Source organism: Topomyia yanbarensis, chromosome 3, assembly GCF_030247195.1.
Source record: "Topomyia yanbarensis strain Yona2022 chromosome 3, ASM3024719v1, whole genome shotgun sequence".
Taxonomy (NCBI): Eukaryota; Metazoa; Arthropoda; class Insecta; order Diptera; family Culicidae; genus Topomyia; species Topomyia yanbarensis.
This window is the reverse complement of record NC_080672.1, coordinates 32948916-32973918: the sequence shown is the minus strand read 5'-3', so window position 1 is coordinate 32973918 and position 25003 is coordinate 32948916. Positions and strand designations below refer to the sequence as shown.

The 25003-nt window shown below is 40.7% G+C and overlaps 1 protein-coding gene across 14 annotated transcripts in view; it reads right to left on the bottom strand.

Annotated features, from left to right (window-relative positions):
* LOC131689720 (fibulin-1) overlaps positions 1 to 25003 on the bottom strand; it is a 42160-nt gene that overhangs the window by 13689 nt on the left and 3468 nt on the right. For 4 of the 14 annotated variants that reach the window (XM_058974993.1, XM_058974999.1, XM_058974997.1 and 1 more), the window contains exons 2-5: positions 18173 to 18587; positions 6333 to 6589; positions 6108 to 6273; positions 5824 to 5998 (exon numbers count right to left, since the gene is read on the bottom strand). In XM_058974993.1, coding sequence (XP_058830976.1) covers positions 5824 to 5998; positions 6108 to 6273; positions 6333 to 6589; positions 18173 to 18239 — 665 coding nt within the window. In that variant the 5' untranslated portion in view covers positions 18240 to 18587. Of the gene's footprint in view, positions 1 to 5823; positions 5999 to 6107; positions 6274 to 6332; positions 6590 to 18172; positions 18923 to 25003 lie in introns of those variants that run through there. The other 10 variants (XM_058975002.1, XM_058975000.1, XM_058975004.1 and 7 more) reach the window with 7 other exon arrangements.

The window sequence follows — 25003 nt, the reverse complement described above, 5'->3', positions numbered from 1 at the left end:
AAGTCCAGACCTGAAAATGTTAACAATGAAACCTGTTCACCGTGCAGGAAAAAAAAAGCTCCTTCCCCGTGTAGCCCCCGATTCGGGAAGTGCCGGAGACATCCGATGAGTCCCGACGGTTGCCGGCACGGGAAACCCGGGGCCCTCCCGGGTAAGTCCCTATAACCTCAGAACCCATCTGAACCCAACTGCTATCGCCTCTACCTTTTCTACAGAAACACCAACGACAGGCCAAAGACCCTCTGAACACACATCCCCAGCGGACTCGTCACCACTCGTACTTCTAACTTCCACAAGACCCATCCAAATGGTATCCAGCAGCAGCCCGAACAGGAATAGCTCCATCCCCAGTCCAACCCCATTACCCAACGGAACAAACTGGCCATCCATTGGAACACCAACGGCTTGAGAGCAAATCTAGAAGACCTCCAACGCATCATTACCCCGCTTGTGCCCCTCTGTCTTGCTATCCAATAGACCCACATAAAGGGCGACGTGGATCCACCACCTTGGTTCAGTCACCGTTACACTTGGAAATCAGCCAAAGGGTCGAACCTCTACCAGATGGTCGGCCTAGGAACCAGAGCTGACCTGCCGTCTGAATCGGTGAAATTGCGGAATCTCTTCAAGCAACTACACACCCCTTTCCTATTAATGGGTAACTTTAACGACCATCACACAGCGTAGGGTTCAAATAGGTGTTGCCATCGCGCTAATGCCATCATCGAGGCCATTGAAGACAGCAACGGGGAGACGTTAAATGACGACAGTATCACTTTTCTCCGAGGCCGCCTTAGATTTAACCATATGTTCTAGCTCCATCTCTGGAGCCTGCGGATGGTCGGTTCTCGCCGATACTGGAAACAGCGATCACTTCCCTATTGTGATCTCCTATGATTGGATGCACCCCTCTACGTCACGGCGTCGCCATTGGCTCTATGATCGGGCGGAGTGAAGATAACGTTTCTGATGAACTCGATCGAGACCGTGACTATATTCCAGACGAGCTTGCAAAAGTCATGACACAAGCTGCAAAACCATGCATTCCCCAAACCAGCGGAGCACCACCAAAGCGAGCGGTTCATTGGTGGAACCCAGAAGTAGCAAGGGTAAAAAAAGATCGACGAAAAGCTCTTCGAACTCTTAATAATACCCCCCTTGACCATTATCGATGGGATGAGAGATCAGCGCGGATTTTCACCGCCTCAGGAACCAGGCCAGGCGGGCCATCGAGAAAGCCAAGGCATCTTTCATGGACGGGATCTGCTCCGATTCGTCAACTGCTGATCTGTGGAGAATGGTCAACGCCCTAAGCGGCAAAAGAAGGCCAAACCGGCTTCGCACTAACGGTTAACGATACCACTACAGTTGAACCCTCTGAAGTTGCTAATGCAATCGGTGAACACTTTTCCTTTCTTTCTGGGGATTCCTCCCTCCCTGCCTTCCTGAGAACGAAGAGAACAATAGAAGCCAACCCTACAACATTCAGTCCAGACGCTAGCCCGGATTACAACAAACCTTTCTCTAGAGTAGAACTAGCCACTGCGGTGAGTGCTGCAAAGGGCAACTCAGCGGGACTCGACAACGTTGGTTATCCTCCGTTAAGGCATTTACCCCCGGTTGGCATGCGAGCAGCCCTAAACGGATTCAACAGGATATGGGATGCGGGTCCTTCGTCGACGATATAATACTAATAGCTATCGGAAAAGCAATTGGTCACACAAGACTGAAGCTACAGGCAGCCGTCAACGCTGTCAGCCGGTGGGCTGACTCAGTCAATTTCACTATCTCAGCCCCAAAATGCGCTATTGCGCACTGCTGCAATTCCCATCATGTAGTCACCGGCAGGCCAATCAAACTAAGGAGCCTAAAATTCTTGGTGTGAAAAAGGATTGCGAAAATAGAAAACGACTTTTTCGCACCATCAGCTCGCGTCACCCGAAGTGGAATAGGCGAACCGCACTTAACATCGGGTACAGTGGAATCTGCGGTAATGAGGAGGCTGACCGTTTAGCGGCACTTTGCCGCCATTCATGCGCTCTGTTTTCCAAAGAGGTCCCATCATCTGACCTTATTAGGGCATTCAAGGTGAAAGCCTCCGAGCACTTTAACGCCCATTGGAGGAACCTACGAGGATACCCACAGAAGGTAAAAAGAGATCTCGTGAATTGGACAGACCGCGAAAACCGGAGGGAACAAAGAGCACTCTCGCGCCTACGGGTAGAATACACATAGATCACCCATACCCACACCATCACCCGCGTCGACTCTCTAATGTACCCGATATACAATACAAGACTAACGGTAGAGAACCTGCTCCTAAACTGCCGGGAACTCGAAGACCGGCGGCGACTTCATACCCTGCCCTCCTCTATTCGGGACACACTATCGAACGACTCAGCACAGAGAGAGACACTACTCGCAATCTTGAAGGATGTCAATATTTTCGAAGCCATCTAAGGCGGACCTGATGGTGGGCGTAGCGTGTTGGTAAATCGATTGCCTTGTACGCAGCGCACTTGGATTCGAGTCCCGACCCCGCACATAGGGTTAGAAATCTTCTACACCGATTTTGGAAACAATCCCCCCTCTGAATATCTTGACCAAGCATAAGTCTCCGATAAAAAAACAAATTTGTATTCCGTATTTCTAGTTTTAAGATATTTGTAATTTTACCTCTTTGTTAAAACTATTGTCCCCCATCTTGTAAATAGAATTGTATCCCTAGTTTTAAAACACCGGTGAAATTTTTCATAAATATTTGTTCCCCCTTTTGTGGTTCTTGGTTCTAACGCGGCCCTACTAGCGTGCGATCGCCACCGAACGCGATATCTAAGCGAAGAACTTAGTGGCTATGTAAAATGCAATGTAACGACTCCCTTTTTTTCAAGGCGAATGATCCTTAGTGGTTAAAACATCAATAAATATAATAATAAAAATAAAAATTCTTCATTCCGTCAGTGCAGGTTGTGTGAATTTTTATCTTATCTTTACTGCGTGGCCCCTTGCCCAGTATACGTACATTAGTGTGGGACAAAAATTACATTCCAGCTCCGAGCAACTGTTTAGGTATCATTTGGGTCCTAGAACAACTGTGCAAATTCTTAGCTCGATCTCTGAAACTATATTTTTGCGCCCACTGATTAAAGTTTACATGGGATTTTATATGGGAAAATTAACTTTCACAAAATAATTCCTCCAAGAGTCGCCCATTGTTTTCTAAAAATGAAACGTTATGTGGCTTTTATAGGAAATTTAACAAAGAACCAAAGTATCGAAAACTACGAAACGATCTGACGCTCGATAAAAAAGTTATTAAGCTTAAACCGATTGATGTTCTGACGATTGATAAAATATTCATTTTTTTTTCTAGCACCACTGCTGTTGGTTGTCCAATTATATGCAATTTTGTTTTGGTCTTCTCTTAATATGTCTAAATCAATTATCTATAATGTTTGGCCACTTCGTAAGAATTTTGAGGCTTTTTTGTACATAATTAGAAAAATAGTCAGCAGCAGTGATGCTATGAAAAGTGAAATTTTCATCAATCATCAGAGCATCAATCGGTTTTTTTCTTAATAACTTTTTCCACAAGCATCAGATCGTTTCATGGTCTTCTAGACTTTGTTTCTTTGACAAATTTCCTATAAAAATCAGACATCTATTTATTTTTAGGAGGTAACGGGCGACTCTTGGGCGAATTATTTCCTAAAAGACGAGTTCGCCATTCTAAATCCAATGTAAACTTTAAACAGTTGCAACCAGTTGGCGTAAAAATATAGTTTCACTGATCGAGCTTAAAATTTGCAGAGATGTTCTGGGAGCTAAATGGGACCCAAAAAGTTGCTCGGAGCAAAATTTTATTTTTTTTTTTTCATACAACCGTGTCTCACTCTAACGTACATACGTAAAGACGGCCCTGCATTATATCCTATTTCTCCTGGAACCACTATTAGGTATTACTTAGGGAAGGATTAATCTCTTGCATTTGCACTCTTCTCTTACGGCAATCGCATAGCTGTTGTTTCTTGCTCACTTTCAAAACCTTCGCGGTATAACTGACCTACCTAGGTCTACTGAAACGTCAACCGATTCGAAGATGCCGACAAACAGATACTAGAATTTCTACTATGGCGCATACTGCCCATAAAAGCAAAAAGAGTCCCATATTGGAAAACAGCAAGCCGAGAAAAACGCTGTTCAAGATTTACATTTTCATTGAGCCATGCTATGTTTTGTTATTTTTTCGATATTTTCTAAACAAACATCTTATCTTATTTGTGCATTGTGATTCAGTGGTGATACAGAATACAATCCAACACATTACTATTTTTCGACAAAAATCCATATGGGACTCTTATGCTTTTATGGGCAGTATAGTCTTCTTCAGTGTTCATATCAGTCTGGATCAATTTCCCATTGCTAGAACCTTTTAAACAGAAAATTGGTAGAAGTAGGTACGCAGATCATCTGCAAAAGGCTCGCCATTACCGTTATATTGATATCCGTCGAGTAAAACGAAGAGAATTATTTGAACATTCTCAACATTCTCATTCTCTCTCTCTCTACTCCATCCAATTTTCAGGCATTGGAAATTTATCAATCAATTTTTATATCTTCAGTAGTTATGAGTTGTTTTTTGGAAAAGGCGTGTTCCGCTACCTTGTATTTGAAGTGAAATGGTAAATCTATCAAAGAAGCTCTAGCGATTGCTGCTATGTTCTCCTTCAACCGAATTTCTAGAGTTCTCTTGGTTTTCTTGATATAAACTTTATCACAGTGAGAACATGATTTGTTCAGTTTGTCTATCGGAACTTTTGTGGAACCTAGTATTGGTTTTAGTTGGCGGTTTTACTGCTGAACTCAAGATCCATATCAAACTTGATTTTAAATTCGTTCTAAGTGGTTAAGCGGCGTGGAAATTTGCTATCCTGCTATCCTCAGTGTCCCAATAACCCAATATAAGGTTGTGAGAGCCTTAGATTGAGAGTCTTGAGATAGTTTGTTCTGTGTTTTTCAAAACTGAAATCTGTTTCTCCAATTTCTGCTTTTCCCCTAAGCATTCAATGGTCCGTGTAGTGAATGGCGTCCATTTAATGCAGATAAAAATAGTTTGAAGTATTTGGTATGACTTTCGGTATTTGTAGGTTTTCTGTATATTTCGAAAGTTACGGACCTTCCATCTCCACAAAGACAGCCAAAAAGAGAAATTTTGTCATCTATATCTTCGTCATGTGTAAAGTTGAAGTTTTTATGGATGTTATTAATGGTTTCCAAAATCTGGGATACATTTATAGATTTGATAATGCAATAGATATCATCAACGCATCTCTACTAGTACGCTGGCATAACGCCTTTTTCTTTAAAACATTCCTCTGAATTTGCCAGCAATAGTTCTTAAAGAAATGGAGAGAGTGGGTAACCCTAGTTTATTTATGGAAGACACCCCGTAATGTGTTAAAATTTTCTTCCTTACAAAGGCGTGTAAGTTTAATATAAGCTGTTACTTTGCTTTCACACAGACTATTGTAACCAATCTTCTAATAAGTCAATGCTTCTTTTACAATGACGGTGGGAATAAGGGAATAAAGCGGTTATATAGGATGAGACCATTATTTGCATTTTATTAACTAATTAATATAGTGAAATTAAACGGAAGACATCTGGCTTAAGAGGGATAATTGTGTATAACACCTCGTTAAGTCAAAGCAATCTACACACTCTTCCATTCCTCCCATTGTTGCTGATTGCTTTCTGCATTCTGGCAGCTCAAATCACTTTCCACCTTACGCTAAATTCAATAAAAACGCTTCTAATACTCACTCCGACAAAGTTTCGTCCACAGAGATTTCATTCTCGTCCTCCGACGTAATCTGTACGCAAGTTTTCCTATCATCCAGCAGCGTGTACCCTTGGTGACACTTGCACTTGTAGGATCCGGCTTCAGTGTTCTCACAAATTTGCGAACAAAGATTTGCAAAGCGACCGCATAAGTTGTCTGCGGAAAAATGCAATAAATAACGAAAAGTTGCGGCAGCAACGGAAAGCTCAAAACAGTGCAGCGTGTGCATTGGAGTGCGCATCATACCATAACACGACAAACTTACTTTCATCCTCTTCGTTTAGAACGAATGTATCCTCGCCTTGTTTAATATCCTTGCAGCATCCATCGTATACTTCATCCCAGGGACTCCCGAAGGCGAACGGTTCCACGGAACACTTGCTCGCGCTAGATCCAACCACCAGTCCAATTTTGCAGGCTTCACAGCAGTCCTACCAGTTGGCTGACATCGTTATCTTAGATAGCACCAGATTTCCGACAATAAACTTACCGTATAAAACTCCGATCCAGAGTGATCGCCCTTCAAGGAACAGCTGAGACCCTGACGGGCAGCAATCTGTCCCGCCGTGCATTGATAAATCTTGTGCTGCTTAGAGCAGCAGATTTCAATCGTCGAAAGGCACAGTCCCCGCAGCTCGCCCGGGACCAGTTCCAGCGATTTGTTGAAACTCGAGCATAACCTATTTTGGGTGCCCCATTCTTCTCCTTCCTGGCAGCATAGCGACAGTATCTGCTCGATGGCAATAGCTGAAAGATTAGAACGAAAAGAAAGGGATATCACCGTGAATATTGCTTTGTTATAAACACATCTTAATCTAAATGGGTATTTCCACTCATAGGTTGCTGAGTAAAATCCTTTCCACAATGGGTAATTTATTCGTCGGACAAGGATTTTGCTTGAAAATATTTTACAATAAAACTTTCACCCGAAGAAGTTTCGTTTCCTTTCGCCCAACTATAGAAATAGGAATCTGCGAGATTACTGAAGGCGGAAGCGGATGGTTTCACTGCTGAGCCAAGCGGTTTAACCCGTTTTTTGGCCGAACAGAAAACCACGGCCGCCGTTGCTGGTTGATGGGTGGTGGGAAAAGAAATATAGCTTCTTTCTTCAAAATACACATTTCCGACCGACCCTAACCCTCATTAGCATAATTTTATTTTCCACGAACTGCAACAGTATAGCGATGGAAAAATTGCACCCCCTCATTTTGAAGACTAGAGACCGCAGCCCAGTCAGCATTTCGGATGTTCGGTTCGAGAGTTTGGGTCATGTGACAAATAGGACGGTAGGGGCAGTTCTTGCCACGGCTACTGCGATTGCATAGACTTTATAGCTTTGAACGAATGTTCCTTATCCAAAAAAGGCGCCTTCTTAGGGGTGGCATCTAGAAGCGGAGGAGTTTGGGATTATTTTACTATGTTATCAATAAACACAAGAGCTGTGAATTTTATGACTGTTAGTAAAGGATAGAAAACGATTGTACGTCGCTTCAAAAGGTTCTCTACAATACGATAAATATTATTTTTGAGGCACCTAAATTATCAGTTGCAATCAGAGGTTCGATATGTAGGCTGTGGTCAGCTGTTACTGTTGTTAGGCAAAAAAATATAAATAAATTAAGGGAATATTAAAAAAGATCTAAACCCGCACTCACACTAAGCTTTGGAGTTGAGTAAGTTGTAAAACAAATTCAAAATGCAAAACACTCAACCAATCAATGCGACGCAAATGCTCCTCAGGTGATATGGAGAAACAATGACTCGAGAACGTGTTGAGTACCGTTTTATCCATAAGCTTATCCCAATGAGACAAATTGGACCACACTGCACAGTGGGACGAGCCCGGGCTTAAGTCCATATGTGAAAATTATGCGATATTCTCACTAGTTTTTTTCTCGCTTCAGCTGAGCCATCAGAGACATTTTCGCGAAATTTTGAGTGATTTGAACGCAAAATGAATTTTTGACAGCTTTTTGAAGGTCAAGTGTTTTTTGCATTATTTGACCATAGAAACTACATACGATTATTTTCGTTTTTCAAAGAAACGGTTGATTTTTGCATTGCATTACTTCACCAAAATTATCCGTGTGATAAAATTACATCGTAAAATCGCCAAAAATAAGTCACTAGTTGGTTTAGTTAGTGTTTAGATAACTGTTTATCATTAATTTTTATTGAATTCGAACTTCTAATGCGATAACAACAACGACGCCCGTGAACGCCCGCGATCACACTATACTCATTCGAAAGCTTTTAATTTTCTCTTTAAAATGAGTCTATGCTAGTTTTGCGAAAACTTGCGATAAGCAATCAAAATTTAAAAAAACTGTCAATGGAGACGCATGGTTATTCGTGATATTGAATTTAAATAATCACTTTATAGCTAGAATAATGACATTAATATATGCACAACTTTCAAATAGTATTCAGAGCATGATCTACAAGGGTTTTACTAGTGATCAAGAATAAGAAGCCGCGTGGGAAGTATGGTTTTTTAGGTGGTAAAGAATGTTTAAAAATCAGTAAATATTTTCAACCATCTGAAATATGTCATAAAATGTTTCTGGAACTATTTTTGCTAACTTATTCAATAACTGTCAAATTGAGTGAACACAGTTGGGTTCTAGTCATTTGGTGAGACAATTTTGATCCGAATTTGCATAGCACTGATATAGCTTAAGCATATGCGATATTATCCATATAAAATAAAACCATTTTTAAATGAACCATATACGCGAAAAAAGGGTTTTGGATTTATTTTGTTTAAGATATGAAATAAGCAATTTAAGTAAAACACACCTGCGAAAAAAATCTTGTTGATTAGTGAATGTAAATCAACATTCCACTAAGACGCTCAAAATGTTTGTTTCGAAAATGAAAGAAAATGTAGTTTTCAAGTCAAGTAACCCAATAATGAATTAAACGTTCCTAAATTAGTCTAACACATCTTATTTGATCCTTAAAAAAAATAGTCATTTCTTAAACCTCATAATGAAATTTCAATCAATTCGTTTCAATATGGAAAATAAATTCCAAAATTACTATTGAAATAAAAGACAAAATATTTCTAGAGCCTTTTTCATTACATTATATCTAACAGAAACGTCAAACGGAGAAAATCGCGTGCAAAAATTGCCTTGCGACTTTCAAATTTATTTAACAATTAAAGCACACAGAAAGCTATTAATTCTACTATCACCTCTGCATTTACTCATTGCAGGATCGTATAAGCATATTACATGTTTTTCGCGAAGATAATAGGGAGATAATTGATAACTATTATTTTATTACATTTTGCCGATCATTTTTGCTATTATGCTCTTTTACATATGTGGTCTTGGCAACACCGTTTGTAGAAGGAACATGTTACTGTGACGTTTAGAGAGACGGGTTTGTAGTTGTGATATATTTCATGCGCTGTATTGCAACCGAGAGTGTAGATATGAGGTTTGGCATTGGAAAAACATACCAACTACAGTCGACTTGGAGAAACACCACAACACAAAACATCACATCTACAAAATATTAGCAAAGCTTTGGTATACTATATGTGACATTTTGACTTAAGATTAAATTAACATATAAAGAGATATAATTTGTCTCTATTATTTGTGGACGATAAAGAGTCAATGCTTAGCTTATATTTGGCATAATAAACTCAGTTTGTTTACATTTGTTAGATATTACGTTTTGAATAAATGGTATAGATTTTCTTTTGAGCCACTCTAATAAGTAGTAAAGTTAATTTCTATTTTTATAACCAAAATAGCGCACAGAAATTTCTTTAAAATTTTTTTGAACCTTCACAACAAAATAACAATTTTTGAGCCACCCTAATGTATAATGAATTTTTTTACAAGTTTTAATATAAAAAACAATTTAGCACACAAAAATTAATATACCCAAATTTTAAGAACGATTTCGAAAAAAAAATATTTTTGAGACACCCTAATGAACGGTAAATGTTTATTTTTAAAATGTTTTAATATCAAAAACGAATTCAGCGTACCTAAATTACATAAAAACGTCCTATTTGAACCGATACGGTAAAGTTTGGACTTTAGTCCACCTTTTGTTCTAAGTCGTGTCACTGTGACTGCTGCAGTCTCTAAGAATATTTTTGGTGCAATTCCATGTCGATGCAAATAAAAAGAACTGTAGCATACCAATCAAATGGACTATGAAAATAAAGGTACCATGGTGCCAAGAATCTTGACAGAATCCGAAAAGAAGGTGAGGTCTATGAATGATAAAATTATATCGCCCAACGTGACAAAGAATCAACTGACATCTCAGCATTATGGAGTTTTGAGAAAATACAACATAACACTGTGAAACAAAATAAAATTTTTTTTTTGGCTGCAGAAAAAAGGTGCCCCAGGAAACCACCGATGAAGATTTTTTTTAAATTGCGAACAGTTTGAAATCAAAGTTTGTATGACGAACTAGGGTGGTTCTATTGGGCAGATGTCAATGGAAATTTTCGCATAAAGTCTTATATAAAATGCTTATTACATCGAAAAAGGAATGTATGCCATATGCCAAGCCCAATCGGACATCATTAAGGGGGTGCAGCGTTCGAATATTGATTTGATTTTGAGAACTTTATGACTGGAGGGTCTAAAATATGCCAGTTGCGCACGGAGCATTTTGAGTTTTGCTCTTACTGTGCTATGCAAATCTCTGAAACAGTGAACCGGTATTTTCTTCGCAAATCGAGGGAATCCAATGATCGTGTCCCATTTAAACCTGATATGGCTCGCTACATGCGTTAACATCCCAACTTGGTTGGTGTCCTCTAGTTGTTGTGCAATATATGTCTGAAATGAAATGTACAGTTATCTAATTAACAATGGTTAAAATAGCACAAATAAATCTTCAGCATAAACGTACTGCAACTAGGAATCTATCTCTACTTATGCAGGAAGGTAAAGCTTCCCTAGCAAGTGGTTCAAGTACGGATGTACTCCCATAAAGGAAACTTCTATAGTGGAAAGTTACTCGACACTACCTCCGTTGCTTACAGCAGGCATGACTAACCCACGTGAAATGCCTCGTGCGTGCATTCTTGGAAATAAAACTATTGAAGCGACAGACACCTTTCCACTGACTGTCGGTAACATAGAAAAAAAGCATTGTTCAGCAAATCTACCGCATAACGAGACATCTCCTTCTGATGATTTCAAAAGCGTTCTAGCAGTAATGGGCTTCTACTCATTATGGGCAGTGATGCAATTGCTCATCACATAATTGGGGACAGCTCAGACATCAATTTGAGACGCTCTGAACTGATGGAGTACATAAGTAGTACAAATCTCCATGTTCTGAATGTGAGAAACCGACCAACTTTTGCAATGTCTGAGAGAGAGAGGAAGTGTTAGATATAACGTTTTGCTCTGAAAGAATTTCACATGAGTTGGGGAAGTTGGCAGCGTTCAAATGAAACTAAACCGGCTCTATCCGATCATCAATATAGATTTTTCGATCGTCTTAATGCCACCCTTAATGTGGTAACATATCGTATTACTAAATCTACAAACTGGGACCACTTTTTGGAAAACTTGGCGACTAAATTTCGTGGATATTTTCTAACAATTAGTCACCCAAACGAATTGAATGACGTCGTGGATACGATAAACTCATTCATAGTAGCATCCTATGCAGAAGCTTTCCCCCTTCGTACCGTTAAATCGACTACGGGAAACCGGCTTGAAACCGGCCTCATCGTGATGACTCCAGGGCTTTTGAGTAAAAGGCGAACACGAAATTAATGCGACACATTCAACAGGGCATAACTTTTTTATCATTGGGTAAAAATCAACCAAATTTTGCACACTTTCTCATTGATGTGTATTATTTACATGCTGTCAATCTCGAAGTCGTGTTTTTCGATTCAACGAAAATGGAGGTGAACCAACGCGAGTCGAGAGAACAAATTCTTTCCAAACACCTGGAATTTCCTGACCTGTCGCACCGGCAGTTGGGAAAAATGTTGAACATTCACCATTCAGCCGTCTCCAGAGTGTTGAAGCGGTTCCAAGAGCGGTTGACGTTGGATCACTGCAAAGGAGCTGGAAGAAAACCGGGACCGGAGAACCAAAAGACAGAGGGAAAGGTGAAGCGGATGATTAAAGCAAATCCCAACGTCTCAAGCCGTGATTTGGCTAAAAAGATCGACATGTCGCAGAGCTACGTCCAGAATGCAAAGAAGAGAGCTGGACTACATACATACAAGGTACAGAACTTCCCAAACCGCGATGAGCGGCAACAATCGACGGCTAAAGCTCGGGCATGGAAGCTCTACGTGAAGATGCTGACAAAATATGGCTGCTGTGTGATGGACGACGAAACGTTTATAAAAGTCGTTTTTAAGCAAATTCCGGGGTTGGAGTTTTTCACCGGCAAGAGCAAGTTCTATGTGGGCGACAAATTTAAGATGAATAAAATGTCGAAGTTCACCTCCAAATATCTCATTTGGCAGGCCATCTGCTCTTGCGGACTGAGGAGTGAGCCTTTCGTGACAACCCGATCAGAATGAATTAACAAGATTATAACAGAACACATTTTTTATAACATATTGTGTTGTAAATTAGGTCTCGTTAGTAGTTAAAATAACAGAAATTTATAACAAGTAACAATGCGAGATATAGTTTTGAAATATTTCTGTTATGTGTTTTTGATCGGGAAAGGGCACAGTAAATGACGAGATCTACAAATCTGAGTGCCTCGAGAAGCGCCTTTTGCCGTTCTTGCAGCTGCACGACGAAGCTCCGCTATTTTGGCCAGATTTGGCATCATGCCACTATTCTAAAAGTGTCCTAGAGTGGTATGAGGCCAATTCTGTCCATTTTGTTCCAAAGGACGTGAATCCGCCAAACTGTCCGGAGCTGCGCCCGGTGGAGCAGTACTGGGTAATGATCAAGCGGGAACTTCGGAAGAGAAAGAAGACAGTCAAAGACGAGAAGGACATGTTAAGAAAATGGAAAAAAAACTGAGAAACTGGTACCGGATGACACTGTAAAGACTTTGATGGAGGGCATCAAGCGAAAATGCGTTCAATTTTACACTCAAGGCTCCATCGATTAACTTTTCTTTTGATTTTTGAAGTAAATATATGTATAAAACTACCCTAAAATTTTGGTTTGATTTTAAACATTATAAGAAATTTGACATGACATTTTCGGTGTCGCAATAATTTCGTGTTCGCCCCTTATTACTGTAAATGAGATTAGAGTATTACTAGAAATGACTTTTTGGTGGTTTCACTTTTGTTATCTCTAAGATATGATGACGTCCCAGAAAGAACATATGATTATCACATTGGCGATAGTGATTCTACAACTTACCAGCTGTTTGATTTCGTGCTGGCATTGTTCCCACCTTTTCAATTCTACTTCCTTCTTTCTTCTTCTCCTTTACTTCAGATCAGGGAAATGATAAGAAGACACGGTAAGGCACAAATCCTCGAATATACGCGGGGAACGTGTCATTTGAGCCAATATATTCTGATAACTGATTATTGTAGTGCTTAGTGATGTCTCTGGCAGAGAAAATAGGTATATTTAGTTAATCCTTCTTGCAAACCAATTAAAACGACAATCATCTTGAAATCACATACTACTTCCCAGCCATATTGTTTGTATTGAATTTTATCGAAAGTAAATTTGTTGTGTTATAACCCTAGTAACAATTGAGGTTTTATGGTGGTTTTATAGCCACTCATAAAACTTAGATTGCACTTGAAGCGTGCTATAAAACTTCAATTGTTACTTGGGTAACTTTCTTAACGTCTGTCCGAATACCGTCTGGCCGAATGCCGTCTGGTCGAATGCCGTCTGGCCGTCTCTATTATCAATATCTATCATCGATACTACCTAATAGTATCGAATGTGACTTGTTTGTCTTAAATTAAATGTTTTTTTCTATTTACAATATTTGTAGTTAATAGTGTAAACATTTTGTGGATATTTCCAGTTACAGCACTAACATAGCCATACCTGCAAATCCCAACTAGAGGTAAAACTATGTTGACCATTTTGAAATCTCTATATGATCAGTTGTCACTTCAGTAAAACTCAGTAGCGCACTTGATGATGATATCTTAATTAACTTGAACAAACAGTTCTTACACAACTTTAACGCTCCGGATAGACGTCTGTTCTATGTGATTACATACTTACTAAATTTGTTATACTACATCCGAATGTCAATTAGGTAGCAATTTGCGCTGAATATCGTGGGTTGCCAGGCATAGTCATAATTTGGAATAATTTCACTGATCTTTTAGTTCTTCAGGGCTATGGTGTTGTTGATAACTTTTCTATCTGATAAGCGATAATCAGTTTGATTTTCAGTGTATGTCAACACCCAAGTACTTATGGTATTATTTTCATTGCAGGTTTTATTTTTTGTATTGTTAAGAGTTAAAACTTAACTCATAATGAAACCTCATACCCATACCCAGTATATGCATCACATTCGTTATATTCACCCTTAACAGTATGTTCAGTATATTCATCATATACATCGGTTTCATTTCATTCGTGCTATTCAATTTCATCATGTTTTTATATACAACGTTTTAATTTTTCAGTAGGTTCAAAATAAGCTTAATTTTAATTAATCTTATTATTCATTTTTTATTCACTGCCGATAATCAATTTACCATTATATTAACTATCGTATTGTATGCATTATCATGTCGCACATTATGCTCAATATAAAAATTATATGCAATTATATGGGAAGGGAGGGATAGCATCAGGGCACCTTACAACTGGACGATGGAGTGGATTGCCAACCTGAATCACTTGGAGGATACCTACCGTTTCCTCCTGAAGGTCTGAAATGAGTGAGACGCACCTTTCTAGCAAACAAACCATCAGGCGGGTTTAAGCTGGTATGCGAGATTCTTTATTATATGGCCGGATGTCATTGTTGGAAGCAGATTCTCTATTTCCCGTGGAATGCGCGTAAACGTCTCTGTTTACGGGTCCGCCCAATCCTATTTTAGCCCTTCGGTAACAGCAATAATATGAAAGTTACCTGATAAACAAATTCAGTCTACTGTAAGTCTACCCGCATCCACTGGTAATGCCTTGAACTGATGGTGGCTTCCTATTACATACACACATACATACATACATAAACATTCTGTGGGTATTTCCTTCTTTTAACACGAGTAGTTCTTCCACGTATTTCTTGATACGTGTCAACAGGAAAATTGGGTTCCATTCATTCCTAGACTTTGGCATAACGATAGTTAAGTAGGGGAACCCGGGGCTATTCGGACCTACTTAAGCAAATCGCCCTTTTAGGTGGATAGATGTGAAAAAACTTACCGTTCGAAATCCCTAATTGTTAGTTTGAAACCTCAGCTAAATTTTGGTGCCCTAAAAGATTTATTTGCACCACTGATAGCAGCGCTAGGCGACGATTTGCAAACCTCTACGTTTTTCCATCCTTTTACAATGTAGGGGTAATTCGAACCTCCCTACGGGGTAAATTCAGACCGTTATGTTTCTTTAATTTTATTCCAATGGAACTATGTTTACTTATGAATTAGTTACAAGAGACACTCCTTAAGAAGCAAAAAAATAAATTACTTTACAAAAACTTAATCTGGTATGTCACAGCTGTCGATTGGCGGCCCATGTATTTTCTTTGCTGTGGCGTGTGCGATGGTGTGCACAGCCGCAAGCCGTTGAATGGTAGTTGACGGAATAGGGAGTCCGAATAGCCCCGTATGCTCATATCGCACAAAAGTGGTAAGCGTCTCGAAAATATCTCTGTTTTCACCCCAACAAAAATCATTCCATAAAATAGGACCCTCAAGCTTTCCAAAACACTTACCTTTTGTTTTTTCACTTTTATTTGTTGCTTTAATCACGGTTTTTCCATTATAACGAAACACATTGTATATCCTTTCTACAAAGAACAAAGAATCAAATTCAGCTCTCAAAATTAATGTTTTAGAATGTCGGTTCCACGAATATGTACGACAATCAAAAAGTCTTGCTATTTTCTGAGAAATCGAGGGGGTCCGAATTACCCCCACTGTCTTAATAGCCCCGGGTCCTCCTACATTAAAAATCGAAATATATTGTAAATCAAATCTTTCAGTCTTCGCACAACTTCTGACTCAAAATTCTGAAAAACTGACCCGAAATTAAGATCTTTGCGAAATGGCATAGATTACGAAAAAAGATTTTAAATTTATATAATCGGCGAACTTGAACTTAAAGTTAAAAACTGACAAGGATAATACTCAGAAACGACGGCAATCATTATTCGAAACCCGTCGATTTGAACCCGTTCCTGAACGTGCCAACGCTAACCAATTCTCCGTTAGATTCGGAATGCCACCAGCGTAAATTAATCAATTTTTACACAATCAACGCACATCCGATCTGGAGCCGTTTCTCCCATTCTTCTCGCCTCATAAATTTTTCATCAACAAATTGCTCGGCATGTACCGCGACATGTGGTAGGAGTCAATTTTTTTTGTTCGATGTGCGGTATTTTGGCCGTCCCAGCAGGAGTCAATTGGATTATTGTGGGTGAATTATATGCGCGGGCCGGCCGGCATGCACATTCCACAGCCATACCTCGGTGCAAACAAGACCGGCCAGCATACGGTGGGTGCTTGTGACGGAATTTCGACAGCCACCGCGGCAGATTGGTATCAATTACCATCTATCACTACAGAACAACTGTGCTTATTGTTGGACAACGCAAAAAAACACGCTACAAATTATATCCCCATCAGGATTCCCGACCGAGAAATATGGTTGTGTTCATAAAACCGCAAAAAGGGACGAAATCATTTTACGATCCGGGTTTTTTTTAACTGAACAAATTTAATCTTCAATTTACGATCATTTTCCATTCGAAAGTAATAATATCTCTATTATTATGGAATGAAACTATTTTATAACCACCTCCGGCAACGTAACGAATTCACTGCCTTATGCATTGTTACGACGGAACTCGCTTCAAATGGGTACTTTGGAAGGTGGAAAATATGTTACAAAATAAAAGTGTCACCTCCATACAACCGATGCGATGGCTCTCTTTAAAACCAGAAACGACGAGGACGCTTCGAAATAATTTTCACCCCGAGCCGATACAGCGTTCCTACATCTTGCTGTGCAGCTCTAGCAGGAAGATGGAAAAATGTTTTATTACAATTCAATTTCCACCCCGCCCTCGGTCGTCGGTCGGTGCAGCATGGAACCGCTGTTTCTGCTGCTGCGAGTCGAGCGATGATGTGAATGATGATGATCGCTGGTGTGGTGTGTTGGCCATGGAGCAACTACAAGCTAAAATAGGAACGGTGCCTTGTTTTTGATGGGAAAGTCCTTTCGCCATTTCCGGTTTGTTCTTTCTTTTTCCTGCCAGGAACATCCGTTCGCTAGGGACTGGAGCTTGGAGTACCCGTATTGAGGTGTGAAATTGTTCAATTTCCTTCAATGTGATTAATTGACAACTTTCCTTTGGAAATTTATTAGACACGTAAGCGTGTTTGTTTACGTGATGGCATATGTATTGTAGCAGTTCCAAATGGCAGTTCTGATAAATCATCTACAATAAAGTTTTCAATAGGATTTAATTTACCTGCTCTGTAATCGCGCAAACAGATCGCTTACGGCCCAATACCACTGCGTAAATTATAGCCAAGCTCCCTATTTTGATACTCTAAATATGTACCACATCCAGTTAACGAGCGGTAATGTTTTACGAGTCGAACCATCTGTATGAATTTTGATGTTAATTATGTGGATACAGTATTAGCTTTTAAACACTAGCCCTTCGGTAACCGTTACTGGTTTCCGCTTTGAACGTTTATTGAAATTGCCTCGTTTCATGATTACACATTGCTTCCGCTCTCATTAAACATGCACCGCACTTTCCAACGCCGCCTAGGACACCGATTATTACACAATACAAATGCAAATTTATAAGCATGTAACGATTATGGTCCCGAATTCAAGCATTCATGAATGAATTGAATACAGTAATAAATAATTGTCGCGGTTTGATTTTAGAAATTGAAATTTATTTCACCCTTTTGCGAATCTAAAATCAGGAGGTACAGATTGGCGTACGGGATTGTAGCGGAAGTTAAAGGGATAGACAGCGAGATTGTTTCACGATCCATTAGTCAGATCGAAATTTTCCACATGTTTAGTTTCAACTTGTTGGTGGTGAATGTTAGTGGGTGTGTTTTGATTTTCGTTAAATAGACAATAGATTATGGGGTTCATGGAATAAATTGAGCACATATAACGCTAGCGATTTAAATTTGTGGGAAAAATCAAACAATCTCACCTTCAGATCGCGCCAATCCAACACAGCACACCAGCAGCAACATCAAAATCGTCGTTCTCAACTCCATCGCGCCACCAAAATTCACCCGCCTCCAAATCTAATCAATTTTAATCCTTTTCCCACACTCACGATCCTCTGCCAAATTCTATTTTCACAATCCACTCTAAATAGCGCTCCTTATCGAGATTATTTTTGCAGTTCCACTTTTCGTCATTTACTACAAAGCAAAATCCACTATCGACGATCTTTTACCGCATAAGCGTGGAGCAGAACTTTCCTAGGTCACTTTTTTATCTCAAAACCCATTCATTTTTCACAATTATGTAACACTTTTAGTTGGTCGCCAATAACCTTCCATCAGTCCGTTTCTCTACCGTCCACCCCCGGAATCAATTTACGGTAATCCAATAAGCAGCTACAAAATGGTTTTCCATTTAGCTCGCCTTCCAACCGAGAAACCACAATTTAATTCGCCGCCATTGTTGGTGGTGTTGTCCTTCTTTGGAAATCCCTTCTTGTTAATTGAAAATACCGTCAAAATATGGATGTTTTGCGAACAAAAATCCCGCAACCGCGTGGGAGCCAAACTATCAGGTCTTTATCCGTTCATCACGAATCACATTCTAATATGGTTCCACATTTTCACATAAACCTTCTCGCGCTCCCCATTTTTCCCAATTGCGTGTCCCGCGGTCACCCTTACCGTTCACGTGTAGGTAGGTAAGCAATATTTATTGTAGCTCAAGACCATTTGTCGTAAACTTGGTCAAGGTCTAGGAAAAAGGCTCTGTTTATCCCGTCCCACCTCACACGCGCCAAACCCAGGCAATAGATGCACCGAAGCGGTTCGAGACGCGAATTGCAACACATTACACATGGCTCCTGTTCCGTGTATAGGTAGTAAGGGAAAGATTTATCGGTAGCCGCCGGAACTTTCTCCCGTTGTTGGTGAAATGGGTTCGAATGAAAAAAAGCTCACCATTCATGTAGGGATGTATTGTTCCGTTTTACAAATCTTTGGACATGGAAAAGCTTTCCTTAAAGTACAATTCTGGTTCGCGATAAAAATTGAGCGTACACTACGGAACAGCGAAAATACTCCAGAAGTTTGATTCTCTGGAGATGCAGTAATATTACATTTCAACATATTTTATCATCATCACCCTGGCCGAACAATCCGGTTCTTCTGAATCGTGACCGAATTTCAGACTTCTAGGCTGCTTGACGGTAACGTGTTTGAAGTGCTCGAAGAATTCGTTTATCTAGGTACACTTGTGACTTGCGACAACGATGTTTCCCTTGAGGTAAACAGGCGTGTTGCGCCTGCCAACAGGGCCTTTTACGGCCTACGTAACTAGCTTAGGTCCCGCAACCAGCAAAGGTAAAAAAACTTGCCTTATAGAAGACACTGATCCTCCCTGTCGCTCTCCATGGACACGAAGCGTGAAAGTTGAAGAAGACAGATAGGAGAGCACACGGAGTTTTCGAGCGTAAAGTGCTGCGAACAATACTCGACGGGATGAACGAAAATGGAGTGTGGCGCAGACGCTGAATCATGAGCTGTACCTAGTATACAAAACTGCGGATATTGTTAAAGACGAATGTCGCGCTACATCGTATTCAGAGTTGGCAGCACTCTCTCGGATTTTAATGAAACGTTCTGAACATGAAGACTTTGTCACAAAAAGCCACTTTGAATACTTTGATTTTCCAAAAATGATCTAGACTTTTTTTTGTAAAAGGTCAAACTTTATTAGTCAAATTTTTGAATAAAAATATTGAAAAAATTCTTCATCGACTCCTACACCGATAAAAATCGATTTTAATCGAAAATTTTAAGTCGATTTACAAAGAATACCCCATCTTTGATTTGGATGAAATTTTGATCCAAGATTGTGTAATTGTGTTCCATAAAACATTCAAGGAAAAAATAGTTATTTGAAAAAAACTTTTCCCAGTTTGGACAACTGATTTTTTTCAGTGTATTTTTATTCAGGGTCCATAGCCCAGAGACCAGAACCCAGAATCCCGAGGAGAAAACCCAGACTCCAGATTCCATAGCCCAGAGTCCAGAGTCCCGAGGAGAGAGACCAGAATCAAAAGTCGCGAGTCTTTAACCCAAAATACTGAGGCGAGTCTAGAGTCCAGAATCCAGAGTTCCGAGTGCAGAGTTCAGAGTCCAGAGCGCAGAGTTCAGAGCCCAGAGCTCAGAATTCAGATGCCAGAGCCCAGAGTCCAAAACCTAGAGTCCAGAGCCCAGAGACCAGAAACCAGAGTCTAGAGTTCTTATCCCAAAATACTGAGCCCAGAGTTCTCAGCACATAATCCAGAGTCCAAAGTCCAGAACCCCTAACCTAAAATAGTTAGACCAAAGTTTAGAGTCCAGATTCCAGAGCTCAGAGTCCAGATTCCAGAGTTCAGATTCGATAATCCAAAGTTTACAGTGCAGAGTCCACAATACAGAGTCCAAAGTCCAGGATCAAGACCCGGAGCCCATAGCTCAGAGACCACAGTCTACAGTCCAGAGTCCATAGCACAGAATCTCGAGGCAAGAGCTCTGAATCCAGATTTAAGAATGCAGAGTTCGAAGTTCAGAGTGCAGAGAACAGAGTCGAGAATCCTGGGTCCAGAGTCCTCAACCCAAATTAGGCCAGATTCCAGAGCTCTGAGACCAGAATCTAGAGCCCGAAGTAATTAACCCATAATACTGAGGTAAGAGTTTAGACTCCAGAGCACAGAGCACAAAACCCAGAGACGAGAATCCAGAGTCCATAACACAGAATCTCGAGGCGAGAGTCTAGAGTCCAGAACACAGCGTGAAGAGTGCAGCATCCAGAGTTCAAAGTCCAGAAGCTAGAGCTCAAAGTCCAGGGACGAGAATCCCGAGAGCTGAGTTCATAGTCCAGAGACCAGAGTCCTCATCCCAACATACTGAGCCCAGTGTCCCGAGTTCATAGACCAGAGTCCGGAGTCCAGAGCACAGAGCCCAAAGACCAGAATCCAGAGTCCCAAGGAGAGAGCCCACAGTCCAGAATTCAGAGACCCGAATACAGAGCCCAAAGTTCCGAGTCCAGATAGAGTTCAGATTCTAGGATGAAGTCCCCAGATACTAGAGTCCATGCCTCTGAGTCCAGAGTGCCCAGAACAGAAATTCGATGCCGGCGCCAAGAGTCCATCATCCAGCGATGAGAGTGAAGAGTCAACTATCTAAAGTTCAGGGTGCATAGTCCAGAGACCAGAACCCAGAATCCAGCGTCCCGAGGGGAAAGCCAAGAGTCCAGAGTCCCGATTGCAGATTCCAGAGTTCAGAGTCCAGACTTCAGAGTCTAGAGTCTAGAGTTTGGATTCCAGAGTCCAGAATCAAGACCCCAGAGACCATAGTTCAGTCGTCCATAGCACAGAATATCAAGGCCAGATCCCGCTGTCCAGAATCCAGCGTGAAGAGTGCAGAGTCCAGAGTTTACAGTCTAGAATCTAGACTGACTGGGTATTTTCGGAATGGTCTAGACGAGTAGGTGCCAGAAATTTATGTCTGACGCCATGTTGAAATCCAAGATGGCAACTTCCGGACGTACATTATTACGATTACACTTCGGATTGTTTATCTTTGCAACAGCACTTGATACTGTTTAACTTTGATTTATACAATTGATCCATAATGATAATTTTATTAGAAGTGCGCTTCACAACTGTTGTTACTAGACTGCTTTATGCCCTTAGTTTTATAGTACACTCAGGTTTTTTTTACGCGGGGGATACAGGCCACGTAAATGAAAACCGCGTAATTTTCAAAATCCGCATAAATGAAAACCGCGTAAATTTCAAAATCCGCGTAAATGAAAACCGTGAAAATTTCAAAATCCGCGTAAATGAAGAGCGTGTAAATTTAAGAATCCGCGTTAATGGGAACCTCGTTAGTGGATACCGCATAATTTAAAAAATCCGCGTTAATGAAAACCGCGTAAATTTCAAAATCCGCGTACATGAAAACCACGTATGTTTCAAAATCCGCGTAAATTTCAAAATCCGCGTAAAAAAATACTAAAAATTTATTTTTTTAATTTTTTTAGTGTAGGAGTCGATGAAGAATTTTCTCAATATTTTTATTCGAAAATTTGTGTAATTTTGTGAAAATCGCTCCTACAACATATTTTATAAGATTTGTCATTTTTAGACTGTAGCCATGTAAAAAAAATTGGTAAAAAAAGTTTGACCCTTTTCAAAAGACAGTCTAGATCAGCTTTGGAAAAAAAGTATGCAAAGTGATATTTTGTGACAAAGTTCTCTTGTACAGAAAGTTTCATTAAAACCTGGAATGAAGGAAGAGGAAGGAAGTAAAATTTAAAGGGTTTGAACAATACTAGCACAAAAAACAAACAGCTGATAAGTTCAAATTCCAAGTAGTTTAAATCGCCTGCGGGAACGGCTAGGTTTATCGCTTTTACCGAATTGGATAAGGAACTTTAGTATATCTCTGAGTTTCAGTCGTCCAAACACGGTGTCGTCTATGTAACGACAGCGAAAAACTCGAAATCGCAATTGCACTACTGCTGGATAGTTGCTTATTAGATGATATGAGGTGCCGTAGTCGAATTCACAAAGATCACATGAAAATGACTCAGCGCGCTGAATAGTTGTCGTGTGATTGCCGCAGTGGAGTTTCGAAAAAAATTTCTCTCATCCAACTTGTCGAAATGGGCAAGATGGGCTCAGGACCAACGAAGTACAACAAGGTAGATATTTTTAACCATGCTTAGTTCTGCAATTTGAATTCGGCATGCAACCACTAGCCTCGGCCGTGAGCTGTCCGAGCTAAGGGTTTTGGGGCAAAATTTGATGAATTTGCCGGACAAACTCTGTTGAAAAGTCGATTGTGAAAAGGGCATAAAGAACTCAATTGCATCTGTTCAAGATGGTGCCAGTATTCGATCAGCCTCCAAACAATTCAAGACTCCTTTCAAAATATTACGTGCTCCTATGAAAGGAAAGTGCTCGTCATCAATGAAAGCGCGTCAGATGTTTCGCGTGAGTTAACAGTATAATAATTTAAGCTATTGTGGAAGTAGACAATCGAAAAAAAAACATAATCTAAAGAAGAAAAAGGAATCCAAAAAATGCTCCGAAACGCAAATGTGATCGTCATGCAGCTAAGCAACCACGTAAGCCGGAATGCATAACTTCAATTCCACACTCTGGCAATGACGATGACACCAAAGAAGTCATTCGCAAGTACAAAGCCAGACGCTGCTGCTGAATAAACATTTCATTCCGCGGTTTCATAATTTTTCACATCATTTGCACTTCCTCAACGTCAATGGATTGCATCCATTATTTGTGTTATTAATGTTCTAATAATCTGCAGTATTCATACTCTTCAAATGAAAGTTGAACCGCTGATTTTCTAGGCATGTGCACGACTAGAAACCTCGAATATAGGGACCTATCGTCCCCCCAGATTTTAAAAACATCGAAAGAAATACCTTCGCCTTATATTATATTTCCTGATTATACATCATATTATCATGATTTAATCTGTTCCACAATATTCTGCCACGTCACTCGGCCAGTTGCTGCTTGTCTCCAACCTCTCAGGTGCCCGATACTCGCCAGGTTCTGCTCCACTTGGTCCAGCCACCGGGAACGCTGCGCTGCTCTCCGTATTGTACCTGCCGGGTTGGAGGTGAAAACCAACTTGGTGGAGTTGTTGTCCGGCATCCTTACAACATGCCCCGCCCACCGTACTTTTCCAGCTTGAGCTACTTTCCGGATACTTGGCTCACCATAGCGTAGCGCAAGTTCGTGGTTCATTCTTCTCCTTCACACGTCATCCTCCTGCACACCACTGGACAGTGGTGCGACAAAAGCGTTCCCTATCGCGATCGGTTCCGCCAGCCAGCATGTACTTCGTCTTAGACACATTTATCTTCAGTCCGACTCATGCTGCTTCGCGCTTCAGTCGGGTATACAGATCTGCTACCGTCTCCTTGTTTCTACCGATTATGTCCACGTCGTCAGCGAAGCACACGAACTGTCCGGACCTCGTGAAAATCGTGCCCCGCATGTTGAACCCCGCTCTTCGCATTACACCTTCCAGCGCTATATTGAACAGCAGGCAGGACAAACCATCGCCTTGTCTTAGTCCCCTGCGTGTTTCAAACGGATCCGAGAGGCAGTCCGAAATTTTGACACAACACCTTACACCATCCATCGTAGCCTTAATCAGTCTTGTCAGCTTCCCAGGGAAGCCGTTCTCGTCCATCATTTTGCATAGCTCTACCCGGTCCACCGTGTCATATGCGGCTTTAAAGTCGATGAACAGGTGATGTGTCGGAACCTGGTATTCGCGGTATTTTTGGAGGATTTGCCGTATAGTAAAGATTTGGTCGTTTGTTGATTTGCCGTTGATGAAACCGGCCTAATAACTCCCGACAAGTCCATTTACCAGCGGTGATAGGCGCCGGAACAGAAACTGGGACAGCACTTTGTAAGCGGCATTTGTCACTGTGATCGCTCTGTAGTTTTCACAGTCCAATTTGTCGCCTTTCTTGTATATCGGGGTGATAACCCCTTCCTTTCACTCCTCCGGTAGCTGTTCTCTGTCCCAGATTCTTTCGATTATTCGGTGCATGCATTCCGTCAGTTTCTCCGGACCCACCTTGAAGAGTTCCGCTCCTAGACCATCTTTACCAGCTGTCTTGTTGTTCTTGAGCCGTTGAATAGCCTCGTTAACCTCATTCATAGTGAGCGCCGGTACATCCCCGTCCGCTGCGACACTGACATAATCGTCCTCCTCGAAGGCTCAATTGTCCGCCTGCGCACCATTCAGATGTT